The following is a 22398-nucleotide window of genomic DNA, read 5'->3' on the forward strand; positions in this document are numbered from 1 at the left end:
TCTTGAGCGCTCCAAGTGTTGTCTGCATTTGTTGCAGGGATAGATTTACCCAGACAGGTGGAAGAGTCATGACTTAAGGATTATAAACAGCTGCAGAGGCCAGGGCTGCTCCATCGTCTTGGTAGCGAGGGATGTGACTGTTCTCCACCGCCGCGCATTAACTAGCCTTAGAACAGGCCCTCAAATCGGAACGACTGTAATTTTGGTCTAGTACATGCACCACCCATTTACAGCTAAATAGTAACATTAAAATGTGAAGAATTTCCAGTCGTTTTAAAAGGGATCATCTTGGCTTGGTTTCTGCTGCTGACTCATAGTGCTGCTGTTTTGAGACTGTCGTATTTCCAAAGGGGACACACAGTAGGTATTCAATGAATGTCAGTTTGTAGCAGACATTTCCGTCCCTTAAGGAGCATGCCCTTGCTTTCTCCCCATGAGTAAGGCGAGTAAGTGGGTGGAAAAGGCAAATCCGTCCTCGGCTTGTGGGTTCCAGCTCGCCCAGGGCGAGCTTTCCCCTGCCAGGTAACTTTCTTCGGTGACAGCCAGCACCACTTGTGCCCAGCGCGGGGCAGGTTTGTCCTTTGTCCAATCATCACCGAGAATTGGGGGGGTGGGGGAGGGGGAACTTCCAAAGACCTACCCCGACCAGGAAGGGGGCGGGTTTAGGCTGAGCAGGGGCCGCCGCAGCCCGTCGAGGAGAAGCACGATGCTTGGCACTCCAGGGAACCAATAGGAACGAAAAAGGCTGTTTGAATTGGCCAATAGCAGCAGGGTGGGGGCGGGCTTCCCCGAGCCGTATAAAGGCTGCGGCCGGGGAGGCAGGCGGCGGCGGAGGCTCCTGCAGCGGTCGCAGGCGGTGGGGAGGGGAGCTGCTCGGCGGCCCGCGGACCCGACCCTTTCAGCGCTCTGCTCCCGCGCCTGCCTACCTCGCTCCTCGGCACCATGACCACCACCACCACCTTCAAGGGAGTCGATCCCAACAGCAGGAATAGCTCTCGGTGAGGCTGCGGGGCCGCGCCCGCCCCGCGCGGAGCTCGAGGGGGTGGGATGGCCGGTCCCCGGCGGAGCCTCGCGGGCCGGGCGGCCGGTCGTTGGCAGTAACGTGCCCGGGGCGCCGCGCTCGTGCGGGGCCGGGCGGCGGGGCTCGGCCGTCGGCTCCGTCTTTGTGCGGCCGCGCAAGCCGGGCGCGCCGGCCCCGCCCGATTGCCGCTCATCTCCCATTCATTCCTCCCCCGGAGCGAGGGGTCGGCCGGGCCGGGCCGGGCAGGGCCGGGGCCGCCCGCCCTCGCGGCGCTGCCGGCTTTCGGGAGTCGGGCCACGCGGAGAGCGTTTGCTGCCCTCCCTTGGCGGCGCGGCCGGCCCGGCCTCAGGGCGGTGGTCTCGGCCCCCAGGTGCCCGGGCAGGCCCCCCCCCCATTGTCCCACCCCTGGGCACGCGCTCGCCGCGTCCCTGGCCCGGGGCAGGTGGCGGCCCCCGCCCGGCGCGACAGCCCCTCCTGCGGCCGCAGCGATCGAATCTTGCGGGCTCCGACCCGCGGGGGCCCGCCCGGCAGGTGGCATTTGTGGTCGGGCGGGGCCGGTGATCGCGACCCCCACGCCCGCCCAGGACCCCGCCGCCAGCCCCCTGCGAAGTGCCTCCCCTCCGCTAACAAAGGAAAGAAAAGACCCACCTCGGGACGCGAGAGGGGGTGGAGCAGTCGGAGCGGGTTTTCCGCGCTCACACCTTCGGACCTCGCTCTTTGCATCCCACCTTTGCCCCGCGCCCCTTCCCCCTTTGACGTTTGCCGAGGGAGTTCTCCGCTGGCCCGGGTTCCCGAGCTGGAGGCGGCTTCCAGCTCTTGGGCGGGGCCGGAGACATCCATTGTCTCTTCCGTAGCGTCGTCTCCACCTGGGGAGCCGGGGCCTTTCCGGCCCGTGTTGCTACTGCATTTGGGGGAAGAAGCCCCTGGGCGTTTGGACTGGAGCCCTCCCTTCCCGAGCCCTTGCCTGACCTGATGGAAGGGTTTGTAACCGGTGCAAGGTGTCCACATTGTCTGGGCTAATTGGCACCCTGTTCCTTTTGAGGTAGGATGGGGGCATTTCTGGGATCCTGCTCAAGGCTTGTGGGGAGCTTAGGCTCCACTTTTTCTGGGCACCTATTCTTCACTGATCACGACCTGCAGTGTGGCCAGCCTTGGGGTCCTGGGCAAGTGGCACAAAGGGAGCCATTTTGTGGGGCTAAGAAGACGGCTGTGAAATAGTGCCTCATAGTGCCTCGCAGGGGTTGGAGAACTTGGGAACAAAAAGCTGGCCTCAAGCACCGAGCCCTAGGTTGGACATGACCCTCCTTTTCAACTCATCCCTTTATCTTACACAATGTAGAAAAGAGTAGGAAAGATTTAAAAAAAAAAAAAAATTGGTGGGTCCTTGCAGGTTGGGGACCTTGATTGAGTAGGAAGAGACGTTTGAAAATACTGGTCACTCCCTCTTCTGTTGTCATCCTTGCAATGAGATCATTTTTTTTTTTTTTTTTTTTCTCCAGAGGACACTGGAACACACTGCACCTTGGTTTTTCTTTTTGTGCCATGCGGTCAACTTTCTGCTGGTCAGACTGTAGTGGCTGGAATGTGAAATCTGACACATTGTTATAAATCAGGTTTTATCTTTTGGGGTTAAGTGCTGTTTAGTGCTTCATAAAGAATTTCAGTAACCGAGTCAAATGGATCCCCGTGCTATTTTTTTTTTTTTTTTTTTTTTTGATAGGTGTATTGGAGATGTGAGATGGGAATGGTTTTTGGTTCTGCAGAATAAATGTTTTCATTCACCTTTTGTCATCAACTTCCCTCCAATATTGTGATCTCTGGACTGGAGCTTTGTCCTTACATTTACTTCTTATCTTTCCTTCCTCTGTAATCTCATCGGATTCTTCACTTGTTTCTGAAGTAACATTCTTCAGGCTCCATAAGCAACATTATCAGTTTAGTCTGGTAGGGGATGATCTGCAAAGATCACATGTGAACTCTGGGATTTAAAGAAAGAAGAAAGAAAATGAGTAATTTTCTTTAAAAAATTGCTATCCATAGCACACGTGCACATTTTTGTTGAGTCTCAAATATGTAATCTTGGTTTAGATCAGAATGAGAGGATCTTAAAAAAATAAAACTGAAATAATTTCTGTCTTATGATCCAAATCCTTTGTTTGGGGATGTCTCACTGTTAACAAATGGGCTCTACAACACTGACGTCATTGGAGTAGATATTACCTGCTATTGCGGGAGGAACACAGACCTTTAAAAAGTTGAGTGCTCAGAGCTTTGACTTTCTTTTTAAGCTGATGTTTGGGTGCTAGTGTCTTTTTTTTTTTTTTTTTTTTTTTTAAGCCAAAAAATACTTCCCAAGCCACCAGGGTTTTGGAGATTTTCATCTTGCTAAAATAACTCATGAAGGTTTAATTATGATGAGAAGAAAAAAAAAATCATTCTAATCCCTAGGGAATGGAGGGGATGACAATGAAGCAAGTTAATTCTGATTTTATTTCAGGTGTCTTTGTTGATTTGGGGAACAAGGGATAAAAACCTGGTCGATAAAAACCAGAACTTTAGCATGAGAGAGAAAGCCTATTAAGAATTTATAACCCACCTTTAATTATGATTTAACAGATTTAATTAAGCAAACCTACAATTACCATCTTTATAAAACATATTTGTGGACACACTTTTTTTTTTTTTAAACATTTATTTGAGAGAGAGAGCAAGTGAGTGGAGAGGAGGGGCAGACAGGGAGAGAGAGAGAATCTCAAACCCACTTCCTGCTGAGCACAGAGCCAGATGTGGGTCTCAATCCCACCACCCATGAGATTGTGACCTGAGCCAAAATCAAGAGTCAGACGCTACCCAGGTGCCCCTGAACACACTTATCTTAATCCATATAATTAATTTAAACTAAGTGGATATTTAATGTCTGAAACTTTTTAAAAATAGAGTTTTAATTTTAACATGTTACAAAAACCATAATGGGTCTCCTCTCACCCCCTGCCCTAGGGGTTAAATAATGACATTTTTATTTAGTGTAAATTGCATATTGAATATTACTGTGGTCAAACACAAATATGGGATTCATGGGAGGATGCTAGAAGACTAGAAGAAGTATAAGACAGTCTAAGGTTGGAAAACACGGAAGCTAATCAGGACCAGCTACATAGGTTTGTATGAAAATGAAAGAGAAAATAGCCTCGTATGCTCCCTGTGTTTCAGCACTTTGAGCCCTTCTTACATGCCTGCCAGGGACTTGAGGACTTGGATTTTGGTCCTCATCTTTGTCAGTTTAGTAATATTGGACAGTTTCTTCAGAGGTTCTCAAAGGCTTCACTTTGCTCTCAAAAAGTGAGGCTGTTGAACTAGATGGAACAGAGCCCAGCAAACTATTGCCCTTGAAATGCTGTGGACACCTGATTTTTATATTCACAAATGATTGTTAAAAAAATATTGATTTCTTGTGGAAATTACATGATCAAATGCAGTGTCTGTAAATAAAGTTTTATTTGAACAGAGCTGCACTTACTCGTTTTCATGTTGACTATAGTTGCCTTTGTGCTAATAGAGCCAAATAGTTGATAAAGACTGCATGACGCACAGGCCAAAAACATTTACTTTCAGGCACTTTTAACACCAAAAGGAGAGGATCTGCCATCTTTTCCTCCATGTGCTACCTTATACTCTTTGAGCCTTTGGAAGGTTCTACTCATCAGCTTTATGGAGGAGGTGGAGGTTTAAGAGGTTAAGGCTGGATTTTGAAGAGCCCTTGAGGCAAGGGTGGAGAGCGCTCTAGGCAGGAGTAAAGATGGGAGCAAATACCCAAAGTGGGGATAAGCCCACTGTTCAGGGAAGTGGCTCAGCTGGATTGGTGAAGAAGGTAAGGACTGGATAAAGTGGAGAGGCCCTGTTGATAGTTGGTCACATTTCCTTCATTGCTGTCAGGGCTTCACCAAGGCTTGCGTCTGCTGGCTTGTGGGTAGCAGGGACAAGGTAGGAAGGGGACCCCCGGCCTCGGTGTCAGCTGCACCCGAGGGAGCAGAGGAACTGGGATTTCTGTTGAAAGATGCAAGTAACATGCCGTCCTGCGTGGATGTAGGTGTCCACAAATGATCACATGCAGTGGCCAGTGGGAAAACTAGTATTGTCAAAAGAAAGGTTTTCAGGGAATTGTGGAACCCAGAAGCAACCTTCAAAAGAATTTTAGATTGGGGCACCTGGCTGGCTCAGTTGGTGGAGCAGGGGAGTCTTGATCTCAGGGTTGTGAGTTCAAGCCCCACATTGGGTGTGGAGATTGCTTAAAACACACACACACACACACACACACACACACACACACACACTTAAAAAAAAGAATTTTAGATTATGGCAAGACAGAAAAATATGATGTATAAAAAAAGGACATTGAGATTCACCTGAAATCCCATCTGAGAGCGCAAACCCTGGAAAACATTGTGGTGTATGTACTTTCAGGCATTTATGTCTATTTATGATGATAGTAGCTAGGAACACATGATGGCTATGTTCCAGGTTCTGTTCTAAGCACAGTCTATAGGATATCCTTAGAATAGTCTTACGAGGCAGCTACTACAAACCTTTTTTATAGAAGAGAAAACCAAAGCATTAAGGGGTTAAGCAGTTTTTCCAAGGTCACACAGCTAGATAAGTGTATCCATACATATACACATTGTTTTATGTAACATGTAATTGGCCTTATGTTTCTTTTCCAACGCTTTTCATTCACTGTGTTTTAGATAACTTCACATCTGCTGATGAAGGTAACTCTGATCCTACTATATACAGCTTTCTGTTGTATGGACATGTCTTGATAACTAAGACCCTACTAATGGCCAGTTAGGGTATTCCCAATTTTATTTACAGATTAACATTTTTACAGGAGTCTCCTTGTACATATATCTGATTATCTAATTAGAACAACTTCTGGGGGCAGCCTGGGTGGCTCAGCACTTAGTGCCGCCTTCAGCCCCAGGTGTGATCCTGGAGTTCCGTGATCGACTCCCACGTCAGGCTCCCTGTAGGGAGCCTGCTTCTCCCTCTGCCTGTGTCTCTGCCTCTTTCTCTCTCTCTCTCTCTTTCTCTCTGGATCTCTCATAAATAAATAAATATCTTTTAAAAAAAAACAATTTCTGGAAGTAGAAATGCCCGTTCATATAAAAAGCAAACAGTTGACACATATTATCAAAATATCCTTTAGAAAGTTAGTATAGGGGGATCCCTGGGTGGCGCAGCAGTTTAGCGCCTGCCTTTGGCCCAGGGCGCGATCCTGGAGACCCGGGATCGAATCCCACGTGGGGCTCCCGGTGCATGGAGACTGCTTCTCCCTCTGCCTATGTCTCTGCCTCTCTCTCTCTCTCTCTCTCTCTCTCTCTCTCTATCATAAATAAATAAAAAAAATTAAAAAAAAAAAAAAAGAAAGTTAGTATAGGGACGCCTGGGTGGCTCAGTGTTTGAGAGTCTGCCTTTGGCTCAGGGTGTGATCCTGGAGTCCCAGGATCGAGTCCCAGTCAGGGTCCCTGCATGGAGCCTGCTTCTCCCTCTGCCTGTGTCTCTGCCTCCCTCCCTCTCTATCTCTCATGAATAGATAAAATATTTAAAAACAAACAACAACAACAAAAAAGGGACACCTGGGTGGCTCAGTGGTTGGGTACCTGCTTTCGGCTCAGGTCATGATCTGGGGATCCGATATCAGGTACTGCATTGGGCAAGTAATCTCTACACCCAGTATGGGGCTCCAACTCACGACCCCAAGATTGACAGTTGCAGGATCTGACTGAACCAGCCAGGCGTGCCTCTTCTACTTTTTTTTTTTAAGATTTATTTATTATTATTATTATTTAATATTTTGTTTATCCATGAGAGACAGAGAGAGAAAGGCAGAGACACAGGCAGAGGGAGAAGCAGGCTCCATGCAGGGAGCCTGACATGGGATAAGCGGACTCCCTGCTGAGCAAGGAGCCTGACACCACGGGGCTCTGGGCTTGTGGGGCTCCAGCCCACCATCCTGAGATCATGGCCTGAGCTGAAATCAGGAGTCCCACACTTAACCATCTGAGCTGCCCAAGTGCCACCAGTGGCAATCTTTTTGAGAGAGAACTGTTATCTTGACAGAATTCTGAGAAGAAACTGACAAACTCTTCATTGTAATAGTAATTGTTAATAGATTCTCTCATTAAGTGTTGAACATACCTAAAAATCAGTAGATTTGGGCAGCCCCGGTGGCGCAGCGGTTTAGCGCCACCTGCAGCCCGGGGCGTGATCCTGGAGACCCTGGATGGAGTCCCATGTCGGGCTCACTGCATGGAGCCTGCTTCTCCCTCTGCCTGTGTCTCTGCCCCTCTCTGTGTGTGTCTCTATGAATAAATAAATAAAATCTTTTAAAAAAATCAGTAGATTTGAACAACTCACAGTTAGCAGCTTGACCCTAATAGAGCTATAGAACACTGGCAAAACACATTCTTTTCAAGCATATATAGATTTATTAAATTGACCACATATTAGGCCTTAAAGCACATCTCAAATTTCAAAGGATTCATGTCACACAGGCTGTTGTCTGTGTTATAATTAAAAGTTAGAAATTAAGGGCAGCCCGGGTGGCTCCTTCGGTTTAGTGCCACCTTCAGCCTACGGCGTGATGCTGGGGACCCGGGATCTCCGGGCATGGAGCCTGCTTCTCCCTCTGCCTGTCTCTCTGCCTCTCTCTCTCTCTCTCTCTCTCTCTGTGTGTGTGTGTGTCTCTCATGAATAAATAAATAATCTTTAAAAAAAGTTAAAAATTAATAAACCAGAAAGACCCCTATGTTTGGAAACTTATAGATATATTTTTCAATAAATAATGTTTGGGCCAAAGAAGAAAATAATGGACGTGACAAAACATTTAGAATGCAACAGTAGTTTTTAAAAATAATCAAGACTTGGGATACCTGGGGGGCTCAGTGCTTCAGTGTCTGTCTGCTTTTGGCTCAGGGCATGATTCCGGGATCCTGGGATTGAGTTCCACATTGGGCTCCTTCCTAATGTCTCTGTCTCTGTCTCTCTCTCTCTCTCTCTCTGTCTCTCGTGAATAAATAAACTCTTTAAATAAAAAATGAAGGCTTGGAACACCCTTAGAGGGACAGTTAGAAGGGTTTGCACTGCAAGTGTTTAATTTCTCCATTCTTTTCTAATGTAAGGACCTGCATTTGCAAATGACAACTTATGTATTTGGAAACTTGGATGAAATGTACATCCTTCTAGAAAAATATTTCTCAAACTGATTTAGGAAGAAGTAGGAGACCAGACTACTCCTGTCTCCAATAATGGAACAGAATCAGTAGTTAGAAAACCTTCCCGTAAGAGCATGTCCATTTTCTCTTTTGCGCAGTGACAGGACAAGTTAAATTGAGTTTTTCCAGGGAGGGAACACGTTGATCAAGCCGAGGCACGAAGCTCTGCCAACATGCAAGTGCTAGGTTCCCTTGCTGAACCAAAAGCTATAGATGGTGTCCAACAGTGCCTGGTTATCGAACATGCCTGGAGCCTCCCACCAGTGTCTCCTACGGACCTCCTCCTGTGGCTAGTCCCTCGTGTTTGCTAGGAAGCACGCAGTGTTGGTACGAGTGTATAAACAGGGCTCACCTGGTGATGCCGAGAGAGGAGGAGACTGTCCTAAGCTTTCCTTGGGCTTCTAAATTGGTCAGCTTAACTTTTACATGTATATTTATGTATATACAAGTATATATATGTATATATATATACACTCAGAAATGCATTCTGAATACGTAAATAACAAGATGCGCTTCTACACTTCTCTGCAAATATATCCAGCTTAGCTCATTAGGTGAGGTCTGTTAGGTCTTCTGCTGTCTCCTAAAAGGGAACATGAGACAGGCTGTTTTAGCTGTCTTGTGTGTCAGACAACCTTACACAAATATTATAAAACAGCATTTTGTATCTTAACATCCGGTGTTGAATTTTTTTTTTTTAATTTTATTTATTCATGAGAGACCCAGGGAGGCAGAGACATAGGCAGAGGGAGGAGCAGGCTCCCTGCAGGGAGCTTGATGGTGGGACTCATCCCAGGACCCTGGGATCATGACCTGAGCTGGAGGTAGACGCTTAACCACCGAGCCACCCAAGTGTCCCCCGAGTGTTGAATTTTTTAAAACTTTTACGGTTTTGTTTTTTTTTTTTTTTTTTTTTTTTTTTTATTCACACACACACACACACAGAGGCAGACACAGGCAGAGGGAGAAGCAGGCCCCATGCAGGGAGCCTGATGTGGGATCACACCCTGGGCCAAAGGCATGTGCTAAACCAATGAGCCACCCAGGGATCCCCAACTTTTACGTTTTTTTATTGAGAATAGTTGACATACAATATTATATGAGTCTCAGGTGCACAACATATAGTATGTGACAATTCTATACATTATGAAATGCCCACCACGATAAGTGTAGTCACCATATGGATTTATTACAGTATTATTCAGTATGTTCCCTATGCTGTACTTCTCAGCCCTGTGACTTATTTTATAATGGGAAATTGGTACCTCTTAATCCCCTTCACCTGGTTCCCCCCCATCATCCGCCTCCCCAGTAGCCAGCCACCACCAGTTCTGTTTGTGAATCTATTTCTGATTTTTTGTTTGTTCATTTGGTTTGTTTTTTTAGATTCCACATACAAGTGAAATCATGTAGTGTTTGTTTCTGTCAGACTTACTTCATTTAGCATCATACCCCTACATCCATCCATTTTGTCTCAAATGACAAGGTTTCATTCTCTTTTATGACTAATATGTCATTGTGTGTGTACACATACACACACACCACATCCCCTCTATTCATCTATCAGTGGACACTTGGGCTGCTTCCATATCTTGCCTATTGTAAATAATGCTGCAATAAACTTAGGAGTGTATGTATCTTTTCAGATTAGTGTTGTTGTTGTTTTGGTATCCAGCTATCCAGAGAGGAATTCCTGGATCAGGACCCTCCATACTGTTCTACACAGTGGCTGCACCAATTTACATTCTAACCAACAAGTGCATGAGGGTTCCTTTCTCTCCACATCCTTGTCAACACTTGTTATTTCTTGTCTGTCTGCTACTTAGCCATTTTGACGGGGTATGATCTTGTGCTGAATTAATACCATGATGAATCAAGTCCTTTTTCCCATTAGTAGCTCTCACTTTGAGAAGGGTAGGGGGAGGAGGGATGGATGAAAGGAGTTTGAAAGTACTTGTGCTGAGAAATGTTTTGGTATGATCTGAAATGGATGTTTTGCAATTATTCCAAGGGTTTTGCGGCCTCCAGGCGGTGGATCCAATTTTTCATTAGGCTTTGATGAACCAACAGAACAACCTGTGAGGAGGAACAAAATGGCATCCAGCATCTTTGGGACACCTGAGGAAAATCCTCCTTCATGGGCCAAGTCGGCAGGTACTGCTTATATCTGTGATCACCAAAGGGACAGACCCAGCATGAATAACTACCGTTGGTTCTGCCCTAGTGAGCCAAATCTAGTTCAACCATAATAAGATCAACTACAGTTAAAGCTTGTCAGTGGAGAAAAGACGGGGACCAGGAAGTGGGAACCACTGAGTCTCGAGGGGTCAGAATAAGGACTGAGATCAGATTGGGTTATTTGGTCCCTCTGTAGAATTCTCAAGCCCTCAGTTAACGTTCCTAACACTTAGCTCATTTTGTAATAGGAGACTAACATGAACATCACTCACAAAATAAATGTTTTGCTTTAGTTCTTTCTGTCTGTCGTGTTCTTCAAGGAAGTATGTTTTAATTCAGGTGCCAAGTCTAGTGGTGGCATAGAGGATTCTGAGTCATCTGGACCCCAGAGAAGGAACTCTTCTGAAGGGAACTCTGGGGACTTCTTAGATCTGAAGGTCAGTGTGACAAACTGGGGGGTAAGGGTACTTTGTGGTTAATACAGTTTAGAAATTCAGTTCTCTCCTTTTGTACTAAGAGCTTCAGTTCTGCCACTGGAACCTTACATATGTAGAGATAATTAGGAAAGGGACTGAGGCCACATTGGTAATGGAAGATGGATAAAGAATAAAGTCAGAAGAGTGAGGTGATATGATCTGGGTGTACAGAGATCTCTTCTACCAGTAGGATTAGTCTCTCCTTCACTCTGGATTTTGGGAACTTCTGGATCACACTTACTTCCCACGTAACTCAGAGTAACATTTGTGAGTTCAAAGACTGTTATCGTTGTTGGCAAACATTGTTCAGTTGTTCTAAGCTGAAATCCAGGAGACTGCAGACTGGGCATTACCCTCAGGTGTCTGCAAGGGAGTATGGTCCCAGTGCCCCCAGGCGCGGGTCTGGAACCCTGGCAGGGTGGCCTCCTAAGCAGGGACCTCCGAGCACAGAGGCATCATGTATGCAAGTGTAGAGAGACCTGTGTGGGGTTTTGGAATTGATAGATGGTCTTCAACAGCTAGATAAGGAGAAAGGAGAGGGAGAAAGGAAAGATAAATTTACCATTTCCCATTGATAAAAGATCCTCTGAAATGCTAATTGGTATTAGACCATTGGCATAAATGTTAATTTTTTTTTTTTTTTTTTTTTGGTGTGTTCGGTATTGCTGGCCCTGGGGAAACTTGTCATGCAGCATTTTCCCAAAGTAAAGGTTGTAATGTAATTGTGTTGCTCCCTGCCCCTGAACTTGACTGCATCAAGATGAAATTTCACATCTGTCAGTGGAGGACAGATAGATAGTAGCCTCTTAGAACTGTGACTGCTTTGTTTGTTATAAAATTAAAATCCGAAGTAAATTTTTAGGGGCACCTGGCTAGAAGAACATGTGACTCAATCTCAGGGTCATGAGTTTGAGCCCCACGTTGAGTGTAGAAATTACTAAAAAAAATTAACTTTAAAAAATAAATAAAACTGAAGTAAATTTTTAATTTCTTTTTTTTTTTTTTTTCAGGGAGAAGGCAACATTCATGGTGAGTCCTTCAGAAGCCTAAATTTCTGGTTCTGTAAATTTTTTTTTATTGTTTTTAAGATTTTATTTATTCATGAGAGACAGAAAGAGAGGGAGAGAGAGAGAGAGAGGCAGAGACACAGGCAGAGGGAGAAGCAGGCTCCATGCAGGGAGCCTGACGTGGGACTCGATCCCAGGTCTCCAGGATCAGGCCCTGGGCTGAAGGCGGCGCTAAACCGCTGAGCCACCCGGGCTGCCCCTGTAAATGGCTTTAGAATAAGTCAGAATTTTTACTGAAATTGTGTCTTGGGGAAAGAGACTGGGGAGTGAAACCTGGCTTTGCCCCAAGTGCCAGCACACACTGGGTGGGGAAGAGAGAAAAATTAAACTGGGAAGTTGCAAACATGGTCACATTTGTATCTGCCGGAGGGAGAGCAGTGTCAGAAATGCAGAAGGAAGGAAAAATGGAGAGTCTTTCACAAATACGTACAGTAGTCAGGCTGGTGTCTGTTATTCTTAATGAGAGCTTTTTAGTAATAAGACTCCTGGCATTTGAAGCTTGGCGCACAACATGTAATTTGCCAAGTTTGTTTGATTTTACACTGAGGCGCTTATTCAGCAAGACATGTTCCCCTGTGATCTTGTGGATGATGATTTAGGGGGCAGATGTAAATTTTTAGCATCCATGTTACCAATTATATGTGGAAATGAGCTATAATCATTTATTTAATGATTTTCAATCTTTGAAGTATTTATTGGCACTTCCTTAACAAGTGCCAGAGAATTAATTCTGCATGTAATGAAAGGCTTATGTGTGTCAGGCAGTAGGAATCAGGTGAAAGTTGACTCAGTGAAATGCAGCCGGCAGAAGGCCATCTGGTCCAGAAGAAGGAAGAGGCTGCTTCCTCAGGGCCTCTTCCTACCATTACATGTGGCAGTCGTCCCGTGAAACAGGTGTTTTAAGAACCAGAGCCCTTTTCTGCCCTCTCCGTATTTCTTTTCTTTCTTTCTTTCTCTTTCCTTCCTTCATTTTTTAAATTTCTTCCTTTCTTCTTTTTAAAGATTTATTTATTAGAGAGAGTATGCATGAGCAAGAGAGAGCACAAGCAGGGGGGAGGGGCAGAGGGAGAAGCAGACTCTATGCTGAGCAGGGAGCTGGATATGGGGCTCGATCCCAGGACCCCAGGATCATGACCTGAGCCAAAGGAGATGCTTCACCAAGTGAGGCACCCAGGGGCCCCTCAGATAGTGTTTATTGAAAAGGGAGAAAAATCCCTTGAACCTGTGAGCATTACCTGGGTTCTTCCTCAGTGCACAAATCACTTTCTCACTGGACTGAAGGTGTATTGGTTATTGTTTGTGTCCAATGTGTTCTGTTTGCAGAGTCTTTTCTGGAGGTAAAGAAGTCTTCAGGGCTTTTCAGTTTCGCTGCTTTTCATATTCTGAAATACTTCCACACTCAGCCTTACTTATTAGCTAACCCTTAGTCACTACTTTTGGCTAATGGATATAGTTTGAAATTCGGGGAACAAAAATTTGTCATTATTCCTCCTAATCATAAATTCTCCCCCTGAGACGCCTGGGTGGCTCAGTGGTTGAGCACCTGCCTCCAGCCCAGGGTGTGATCCCAGGGGTCCTGGGATCGAGTCCCACATCAGGCTCCCTGCATGGAGCCTGCTTCTCCCTCTGCCTGTGTCTCTGCCTCTCTCTCTCTCTGTGTGTCTCTCATGAATAAATAAAATCTTAAAAATAAATAAATAAATTCTCCCCCAGTTCAGTTGGTTACAGTTGCTTTAGGTAAACAGCATATTGGTTTGCATAGCATGACAAGCCTTTACTTTTAGTTCATTTGTCATGAAATGACAAGGGGCATAATAATTCAAGATTCATCTGGTGGCATAGAGGTCAACCCTAAAGCCCAGCTACTCTGTTTGTTTTTGTTTTTCTTCTTTTTTTTTTTCCTTCTTCCTACTCAATTTATACAAGACAGATTTTGTTTGGATAGAAGGAAAGTTGCCTTCTTCTTTAGGGGAATTAAACATAGGAGTGGCCAAAGGGAATGTGTCGGAAATCTGTAGCGGAGGGAGACAGTCCACAGGGTTTAGGTCGAAGTCTTTCCTGCCTTCAGGCAAGTTAATCTGACGCATTTCTTGGTGTTCCCAGTTCTTCCTTTTTTCTTTTTTTTTTAAATTTATTTATTCATGAGAGACGCAGAGAAGCAGAGACACAGGCAGAGGGAGAAGCAGGCTCCCTTCAGAGAGCATGATGTGGGGCTCAATCCCAGGACCCTGGGACTACAACCTGAGCCATCCAGGTACCCCCAGCTCTTTCATCCTTATAATAAACCACTTTATTGTTTATTATGATGGAAGTGTCTGTTCAGTTACCTTGTTGAAATACCAAGAAAGACAAGTCAGGAGTATAAAGATTGGTATTATAGTAGAGTGTGTCTAAAATCCCATTTTTCAGTTATTTGATTGAACAAACAATAGCTTTCTCTTCAGGCCCTGTGTAAGTCTCTAAAGCCTTACTTTCAGTTCCTATACTTGCCTCATTATAGACTAAAGGGATGGCGTAACAGACTAGCCTCCATTCTTTCTGGCTGGAGTATTTCTGACTAGACAAAGAAACATTTAAATTAAGGCCTGCTGTTGTTTATTCTCCATATGTGCTTTTTTTTTTTCTTTCTTTCTTTTTTGGCATGTTACCTAGTTGTGAAAGACAATACCACCCCCTTAATAATGAAAGACAAATGTAAGATTGATGGGTATGAGCTTGATTTGTGGAAGCGTGCCTGACTGGCTCAGTCAGTAGAGCATGCAACTCCTGATCTTGAGGTCCTGAGTTAGAGCCCCATATTGGGCATAGAAACTACTCAAATTAAAAAAAAAAAAAAAAAAAAGAATCATTTTATGGAGGGGTGCCTGGCTGGCTCAGTCTGTAGAGCATGGAATTCTTGATCTCAGGGCTGTGAGTTCAAGCCCCACATTGGGTATAGAGATTACTTTAAAAAAAAAAAAATCTGGGGGCAGCCCCGGTGGTGCAGCAGTTTAGCACTGCCTGCAGCCTGGGGTGTGATCCTGGAGATCCAGGATCGAGTCCCACGTTGGGTTCCCTACAGGGAGCCTGCTTTTCTCTCTGCCTGTGTCTCTGCCTCTCTCTCTCTCTCTCTCTCTCTCTCTGTGTGTGTGTGTGTGTGTGTGTCTCTCATTAATAAATAAATAAAATCTTTTTTAAAAAATGTAGTACAAGTGGTTTTAGGGACATGAACTTTTAATAGTCTTTGAGGGACTTAAAGTACATTTTTTTTTAAATCAAAACTTTTCATTGGTATCCAATACAAGTCCATGTGAAGTTCTTACACCTAAAGGTGTCTTTGTGTGTGTGCGTGTGTGAGAGATTTTATTTTAGAGCAGGTATCAGACTATGCAACTGAATTTTGAATTTGATGGTGTAACGTGGAAATGAGATGAGACATTTTGCAGTCACTTTTGACGTGGAACAAAGACTTTTCCAAGTTTGGAAACTGCCTCATTAAAAATATATGTTTGTTGGGGATTTCACAGATTAGTGGATAGATCATCAAGCAATGTCTAGAATGTTGGGTAATAATAGGCTAATTTTCAAGACTTTGACATGGAAAGTACCCAGTTAATATAAATGGGAATGACCTGATTAATGGAGATATTACAAGTCAGTAGGGGAAAGGTAATCTCTTTAATAAATGATGTCAATTTAATGAGTTATCTTTGTGGTTAGAAAAAGAAATCTATGAGATCCCTGGGTGGCTCAGCAGTTTAGCGCCTGCCTTTGGCGCTATCCTGGAGTCCCAGGATTGAGTCCCACGTCCAGCTCCTGGCATGGAGCCTGCTTCTCCCTCTGCCTGTGTCTCTGCCCCACCCCCCCATGTCTATCATGAATAAATAAATAAAATCTTAAAAAAGAAAAGAAATCTAAAGGGGCACCTCAGTGTTAAGTGTCCAAAGCTTTTTTTTTTTTTTTTTTTTTTTTAAGGTTTAATTTATTTATTCATGAGAAACAGGGAGAGAGAGAGCCAGAGACACAGGCAAGGGAGAAGCAGGCTCTATGCAGGGAGCCCGAAGTGGAATTCAATTCTAGGTCTCCAGGATCACGCCCTGGGCCAAAGGCTGTGCTAAACCGCTGAGCCACCCAGGCTGCCTTGCAAAGCTTTTTTTTTTGAGCGAGCGAGCGAGCACACACGTGCTCACCATAAGCAAATGACTCTTGATCTCAGCCCATACACATTGGGCTCTGCCCTGGGTATGGAGCCTACTTGAAAAGAAAAGGAAATCAAGTTCACCAGTAATCGTGGAAATGTAACATAAACCAGGAATAAAATAACATTTCACCTATCAGTTTGGCAAATTTTAAAGTGAGGTGGTTGGTTATCAAATGGTGGGTACGTAAAGGTATATGGACGGTGGACTCATGCAGGATGTGGGTAGAGCACGGCACAGCCTCTTCAGGATGATGCATAGTATCTGTTCATTTTGAAGACGGGAGCCCTGGTATCCCTGTGGGTACCTATTCCAGTCTGTCTAATTATAGCTTTGGAATGATTGGGTTGGTTCTAACTGAGAGTGTAAAAGAAGGATGTTTGTATCATGTCAAATACAACAACAAAAAACAGTGTGTATTATCTGTTAGGAATAAAACATAAATATGCATTAAACAAGGGATTAGACACAACTCCTAGTTGGCCCTTTGGAAATAGGGAGAAGAGACCCACATGGAAGTGGATTGGGGGTCAGGGGCCTATAGCTTGTCTGTAAAGTTCTTTTATTTTAAAGAGAGTGCAGTGGGGAGGGGGAGAGGGAGAGGGAGAGAGAATCTCCAGCAGACTCCCTGTGGAGCCTGGAGCCTCATGACCCTGAGATCATGAGATGAGCTGAAACTGAGTCAGACACTTAACCTACTGAGCCACCCAGGTGTCCCGCTTATCTGTAAATCTTTAAAAATACTTACATCTTCTGGGCTTCTGGATGGCTCAGTTGGTTAAATGGCCAACTGGATTTTGACTCAGGTCATGATCTTGGGGTCTTGAGACTGAGCCCTGAGTCAGGCTCTGTGCCTCAGGAGGGAGCCTGTTTGAGGATTCTCTCTCTCCCTCTGCCTCTCCCCCTGCTCTCTCTGCCTCAAATAAATAAATAAATAAGTATTTAAAAATAAATGAGCAAACAAATAGATAAAATACTTAACATCTTCATATATGTGTAAAATTTAGAAAAGAACATACTGGGCAGCCCGGGTGGCTCAGTGGTTTAGCACCACCTTAGGTCCAGGGCATGATCCCGGGGACATGGGATTGAGTCCCATGTCAGGCTCCCTGCGTGGGGCCTGCTTCTCCCTCTGCCTGTGTCTCTGCCTCTCTCTCCCTCTCTCTCCGTCTCTCTCTCTGTCTCTCTCTGTCTCTCTCTGTCTCTATGAATAAATAAATAGAATCTTTAGAAAGAAAGAAAGAAAGAAAAGAACACACACAGACAAAAGCCTGAGGACAAATATGGCAAAAGACTAACAGTCATTAGTTTGGGGGACATGGTTGAATGATTGTTGCCTTCTTCTCTAGGTATGATTTGAACCATCCCCCCCTCCAAATCTTAGACTCTTCATCTTACCTGGAAATAGTTTTTAGCTTTAACTTCCTTCTGTTTTCCTAGAAAACGTGGACACAGACTTGCAGGCCAGCCTGGGGCAGAGTGAGGAGAAGCCCGTGCCCGCTGCCCCTGTGCCCAGCCCGGTGGCACCGGCCCCAGTGCCATCCCGAAGAAACCCCCCTGGCGGCAAGTCCAGCCTTGTCCTGGGTTAGCTCTGATTCTCTTGAACTCTGTCGTTTTGTTTGTTTGTTTTCTCCATGCTTGTGAACTGCACAACTTGAGCCTGACTGTACATCTTTTGGATTTGTTTCATTAAAAAAGAAGCACTTTATGTACTGCTGTCTTTTTTTTTTTTTTTTTTTAATTTTTAAAAAATTTTTTTAAGAACAGGTTTCTCTATCTGTCCTGATTCCTCTGGGTCTGTAGGCCATGGCATGAGTGTTTTCTAGTAGTAGATTGGAGGGAAAGTTTTGTGACACTTAGTACAGTGTTTTTAAGAACAATTTGGTTCCAAATGTGTTAGAGGATCTTTTGTACTGAGGTTTTTAAAACCCTTTCTTTGTCAGCTTTACTTGGGTTTACCAAGCCTTGTTTGGACAGACCAGTAAACAGTCCGCAGGCATCTTCAGGCCCCCAAACACAGGGTTGTCTTTATGCCAAAACCTATTAGTGAGTACCCTTTGCTAAAAGCATCTTCCTGTGCCATACAGAACAATAGAGGCCTGTGCCTCATGCCTTGCTGCCTGCAAAGCAAAAAAAAAACTGCCTTTTTAATTTTTGAACCTTAAAAAATAAGCCAGATACTAACTCAACTAGCCGCTGAGCTAAGCCTGCCGCTGTCACTCAGAGGAAGGCTTCGATGTACGCTCAAACTGACAAATTCCAAGTGGTAAGCAAGCAAGGGCGGTGACCACACAGAAGTGGGTCTTCGTCGTGAACAGACCCCCAGGGGGCAGTGCTCTTCTTAGATAACTTGAAGCTGTGTGCATGATGCTGGTGCTTGACCATGAACTGAAGTCTCATCTTTAAAATGTGTGTTGTACTTCACAATCCTGGACTGTTGCTTAAAGTAAACAATGTACAAATTTTGAAACATGGTGTCTTGTGTCATCTTTTTGAGACTGTTTCAATGTTCTACCTGTTGAGTTACTGTTTTTCTTTGTTACTATCAATCCTGTTGTGCAAGGATTGATGAGTCATTAGAGTTGAAACAGACTAATGAAGTCCCAGAGAAGTTGGGCTTCTCTCAATGAAGAACATTCTCTAAAGAAAACAGGTTTAAAGGCACAGCAGGAATTCAAAATGATATCCGTGGTAGTAAAAATACACGAGTTATATGGGATAAATGATAAAATTATTATTAGCCAATATCGTTTAGGTTCTCCACCTACCCTTTGTGCTGGGTAGTAAGACATAGGATTTTAAGTCCTCTCACCTTGCAAGGGGCCTCTCTGGTGAGAGGTTACAACAGGACTCCAATGGAAGGAAGATGAGGATCTGAGGAGACAGAAGCTCTTTGGGTTCTAGGCAGAAAGTTCTAGATTAACATGATGTATTAAATGTCCAAATTGGGCATTAAGACTTGGCTTTTAGGGTCTAGCTATGCTACTAAACTGTTCTTTTGGCTTAGTCATTTAGGGACCAATTTCCCCATCTTAAAAAGTGAGACCTTTGAGATGATCATAACCAGCGGCTCATTTGAAATACTGGATATTTCTTTGGGAAGAATAGAGTGTTTATAGGTTCTGGGGATGTAATGTCTTTCTTCCTCATGATGCAAAGCATTTGCAAAATGGAGAGCAACAGCTCTGTTACAGGATCTGTCCAATTTCACCAAAACAGGTTAGCCCTACAAATACTGGCCTGAGTTACGGTTTCTATTAGGACCCTTAGGAAGTACTCTTCTATTGGGGGATCCTGGAAAAGAGATAGATGTCCTGATTTCTGTCACAACTTGTAAGTAAGGTCAGTTTTTTTTTTCTTTTTAATTTTTTGAAGATAAGAGCCTAATCAAAATTCAAGTGAGGGAAGGGACAGTTCTGGCAGCCAGAACTGATTTTAGGAAATTCTATGTAAACACGTTTGCTAAGAGTGTTATATTTTCCACTTAGCTTAGGGTCTGGTAAGTGGAGCTGTATGATCTTAGGATGATGATGGGCAGAACAATCAGTGTATTTCTTTGACAGTTTGGACTCCACACTGGTTCTGGGTGGGAAGTTGGGGAAATAGTGGAGGACTCAGTAGTGCCAATGCCGACTATACCTATTAAAGGCTTTCTAATTTGGTCACTTTATTTTTCAGATTAAAGATTTTATTTATTAATGAGAGAGAGGGAGAGAGAGGGAGAAGCAGGCCGCGTGCAGGGGGCCCGACGGGGGACTCGATCCCGGGTCTCCAGGATCAGGCTCTGGGCTGAGGCAGGGCTAACCCGCCGCCACCCGGATGCCCTAACTTGATCCCCTTAGAACCAGACACTGTTCTCTCTGTGACGCTTCAGCTAACGTGGGTCCGGAGGCGCTGGGTGCTCGCGTGGGGAACTACAGGAAGCCGTCGCTTAGGTCCGAGGGCACAGTTGGTGGGGAGGGGCGTGGGTGTCAGGACCCCCTACAGTCTACAAAGGAGCACCCACAGGCCTGGACGCGGCTGCAACCGCCCACCCCAGAGCCGAGGGCCGTCCCCAGGGTCATCCTGGACCACCCGCGCTCCGGGAACGGGAACTGGACCGCGTGGCCGGTTCGCCCCGCCAGCCAGGGGGCTTCAGCCTTTCCCTCGAAGTTAGCGGGCGCCCCGGAATTAGGGCCGGGTCCCGCGTGTTCCCGCGCCCCGCCCACAGGCGGGGGGGCGGGGACCCCGGGCCTCGAGGTCGGGAGCCCGGGGCCGCTCAGCCTGGGGCCGGCGCGGGAGGTCCCGTCCCCTCCCGGCCCGTGCGGGGCGAGCGGGCGCGCCCCCGAGGACGGCGCCTGGAGGCCGCGCGCTCCCGCCGGCCCGGGCCCGGGCGCCGCATGCAAATGAGCCCCGGGGCGCCCCGCCCCCCCGCGCCGGCGGAAGCCGCGGGCCCCGCCCCCTCCCCAGCCTCCCCGGCGCGGGCCGGCGATGGCGGCGGCGGCGGCGAGGGCGAGGGCGCGGCGCGCGCGGCCGGTGCGGGTGCTGGTGGACATGGACGGCGTGCTGGCCGACTTCGAGGCGGGCCTGCTGCGGGGCTTCCGCCGCCGCTTCCCCGGGGAGCCGCACGTGGCCCTGGAGGAGCGCCGCGGCTTCCTCGCCCGCGAGCAGTACCGAGCCCTGCGGCCCGACCTGGCGGTAGGAGGGAGGGAGGCGGCGGGGGCGGGCGGGGATGGCGGGAGCGGGCGGGAGCCCCGACCCCACAGTGTCCCGGGAGCGAGAGCCCGACCCCACACCGACCCCACAGGGCGCCTGGGAAGGGGGAAGGGGAGCCCTCCCCCTGGGCAACACTGCCTCTGCTCCATTTCCAGAGACACACCCCCCCCCCCCCTATTTAACAAAACCCTCACTTCAGAATCCATTTTTCACCCTGGACAAGAAAGTCTGGAAAAATGCTGTCCCATAAACAAAATCCTCTCCCTATAGCTCTGATCTGGGGACCAGAGTCCCTCAGGAATCTTATTTTGCGGGTCCTCCCCGAGGCTAGATCTGCTGGAGGCAGAAGCTGAGACAAGAACCTGGTATCTTTCAGGACAAAGTGGCCAGTGTGTATGAAGCCCCGGGCTTTTTCCTAGACTTGGAGCCCATCCCTGGAGCCTTGGAAGCCCTGCAGGAGATGAACAACATGCAGGAGTGAGGAAGGGCAGAGAGGGAGGGGTGGTGGAATGAGGGACGTACCACCCTCACCCTAACCTGTGCCCCTTCCACGCAGCACCGAGGTCTTCATCTGCACCAGCCCCCTGATGAAGTATGAACACTGTGTGGGTGAGAAGGTGCCGTTACCCCAGCACTTCAGAGCCAACAGCTTCCTATGTTCTGATGTTTAAAATAAACCAGAATTGAAACACAGGAAGTTGGGGGGGGGCGGGCAGGGTGAGGAGAGGAGCATCTCTCAAGGGCTGGAGACCCCACTCCCACCTGTTTACCCACTGGCCCCACTGATAGACCTGTATCCTCCCCACAGTACCGCTGGGTGGAGAATCACCTGGGCCCCCAGTTTGTGGAGCGCATTATCCTGACAAGGGACAAGACGATGGTCTTGGGGGACCTGCTCATTGATGACAAGGACACCATTCGAGGTTAGACCTGTTTTCCTGGCAACCTTCCAGGCATCTGGCCTGCTGGGATTAGGGAGAGGGAGTAAAAATAACCAGATTACAGACTGCATCTCACCGCCTCTCTCCCATGTCCTATCCCAGGCCAAGAGGAGACCCCAAGGTGGGAGCACATCTTGTTCACCTGCTGCCACAACCAGCACCTAGCCCTACCCCCAACGAGGAGACGGCTGCTCTCCTGGAGTGACAACTGGAGGGAGATCATAGACAGCAAGCGGGGGGCCGAAATAGTGGAGAGTTGCTGAAGGAAGGGAAGGCGGGCCGGAGGGAACCCCAGTAGAGCTGGATGACAGGGAAGTGTCCTGGCGATGGCCCCCAGCACCGCAGAGCAGGGAGACATGGTAACCTCCGTGCTCACAAGCCAGCCACCTGGAACAGAACAGGATGGCTGGCAAGGAAACAGGGTGGAAAAATCACCCAAGAACCTTTTTAATAATAATAAAAAAAAAGGAACCTTTTTAATAAAACACTTTGGCTCACCGCTCTTCAAAGGCCCTTTATTTGGGGGGAGAGTAAAGGGACAAGAGCCCTGGGGGAGTAGCTGAATACAGGC

General features: G+C 46.7%; 2 protein-coding genes across 2 annotated transcripts; both read left to right on the forward strand.

The window, feature by feature from the left end:
* Positions 1-826: 826 nt before the first annotated feature.
* On the forward strand, positions 827-17899 carry JPT1 (Jupiter microtubule associated homolog 1). Its single transcript, XM_025999712.2, has 5 exons — positions 827-998; positions 10304-10446; positions 10810-10907; positions 11957-11975; positions 17632-17899. Exons 1-5 carry the CDS (start codon positions 943-945, stop codon positions 17778-17780), a joined length of 465 nt encoding a protein of 154 aa, XP_025855497.1. The 5' UTR covers positions 827-942; the 3' UTR covers positions 17781-17899.
* A 2723-nt stretch (positions 17900-20622) lies between these two features.
* NT5C (5', 3'-nucleotidase, cytosolic) lies at positions 20623-22330 on the forward strand. The gene is made up of 5 exons (XM_072746661.1): positions 20623-20868; positions 21263-21363; positions 21443-21503; positions 21695-21809; positions 21930-22330. The coding sequence occupies exons 1-5, from the start codon at positions 20662-20664 to the stop codon at positions 22088-22090; spliced, it is 645 nt and encodes a 214-aa protein (XP_072602762.1). The 5' UTR covers positions 20623-20661; the 3' UTR covers positions 22091-22330.
* The last annotated feature ends 68 nt before the right edge of the window (positions 22331-22398 follow it).

The sequence above is a fragment of the Vulpes vulpes genome, chromosome 2 (assembly GCF_048418805.1).
Source record: "Vulpes vulpes isolate BD-2025 chromosome 2, VulVul3, whole genome shotgun sequence".
NCBI lineage: Eukaryota > Metazoa > Chordata > Mammalia > Carnivora > Canidae > Vulpes > Vulpes vulpes.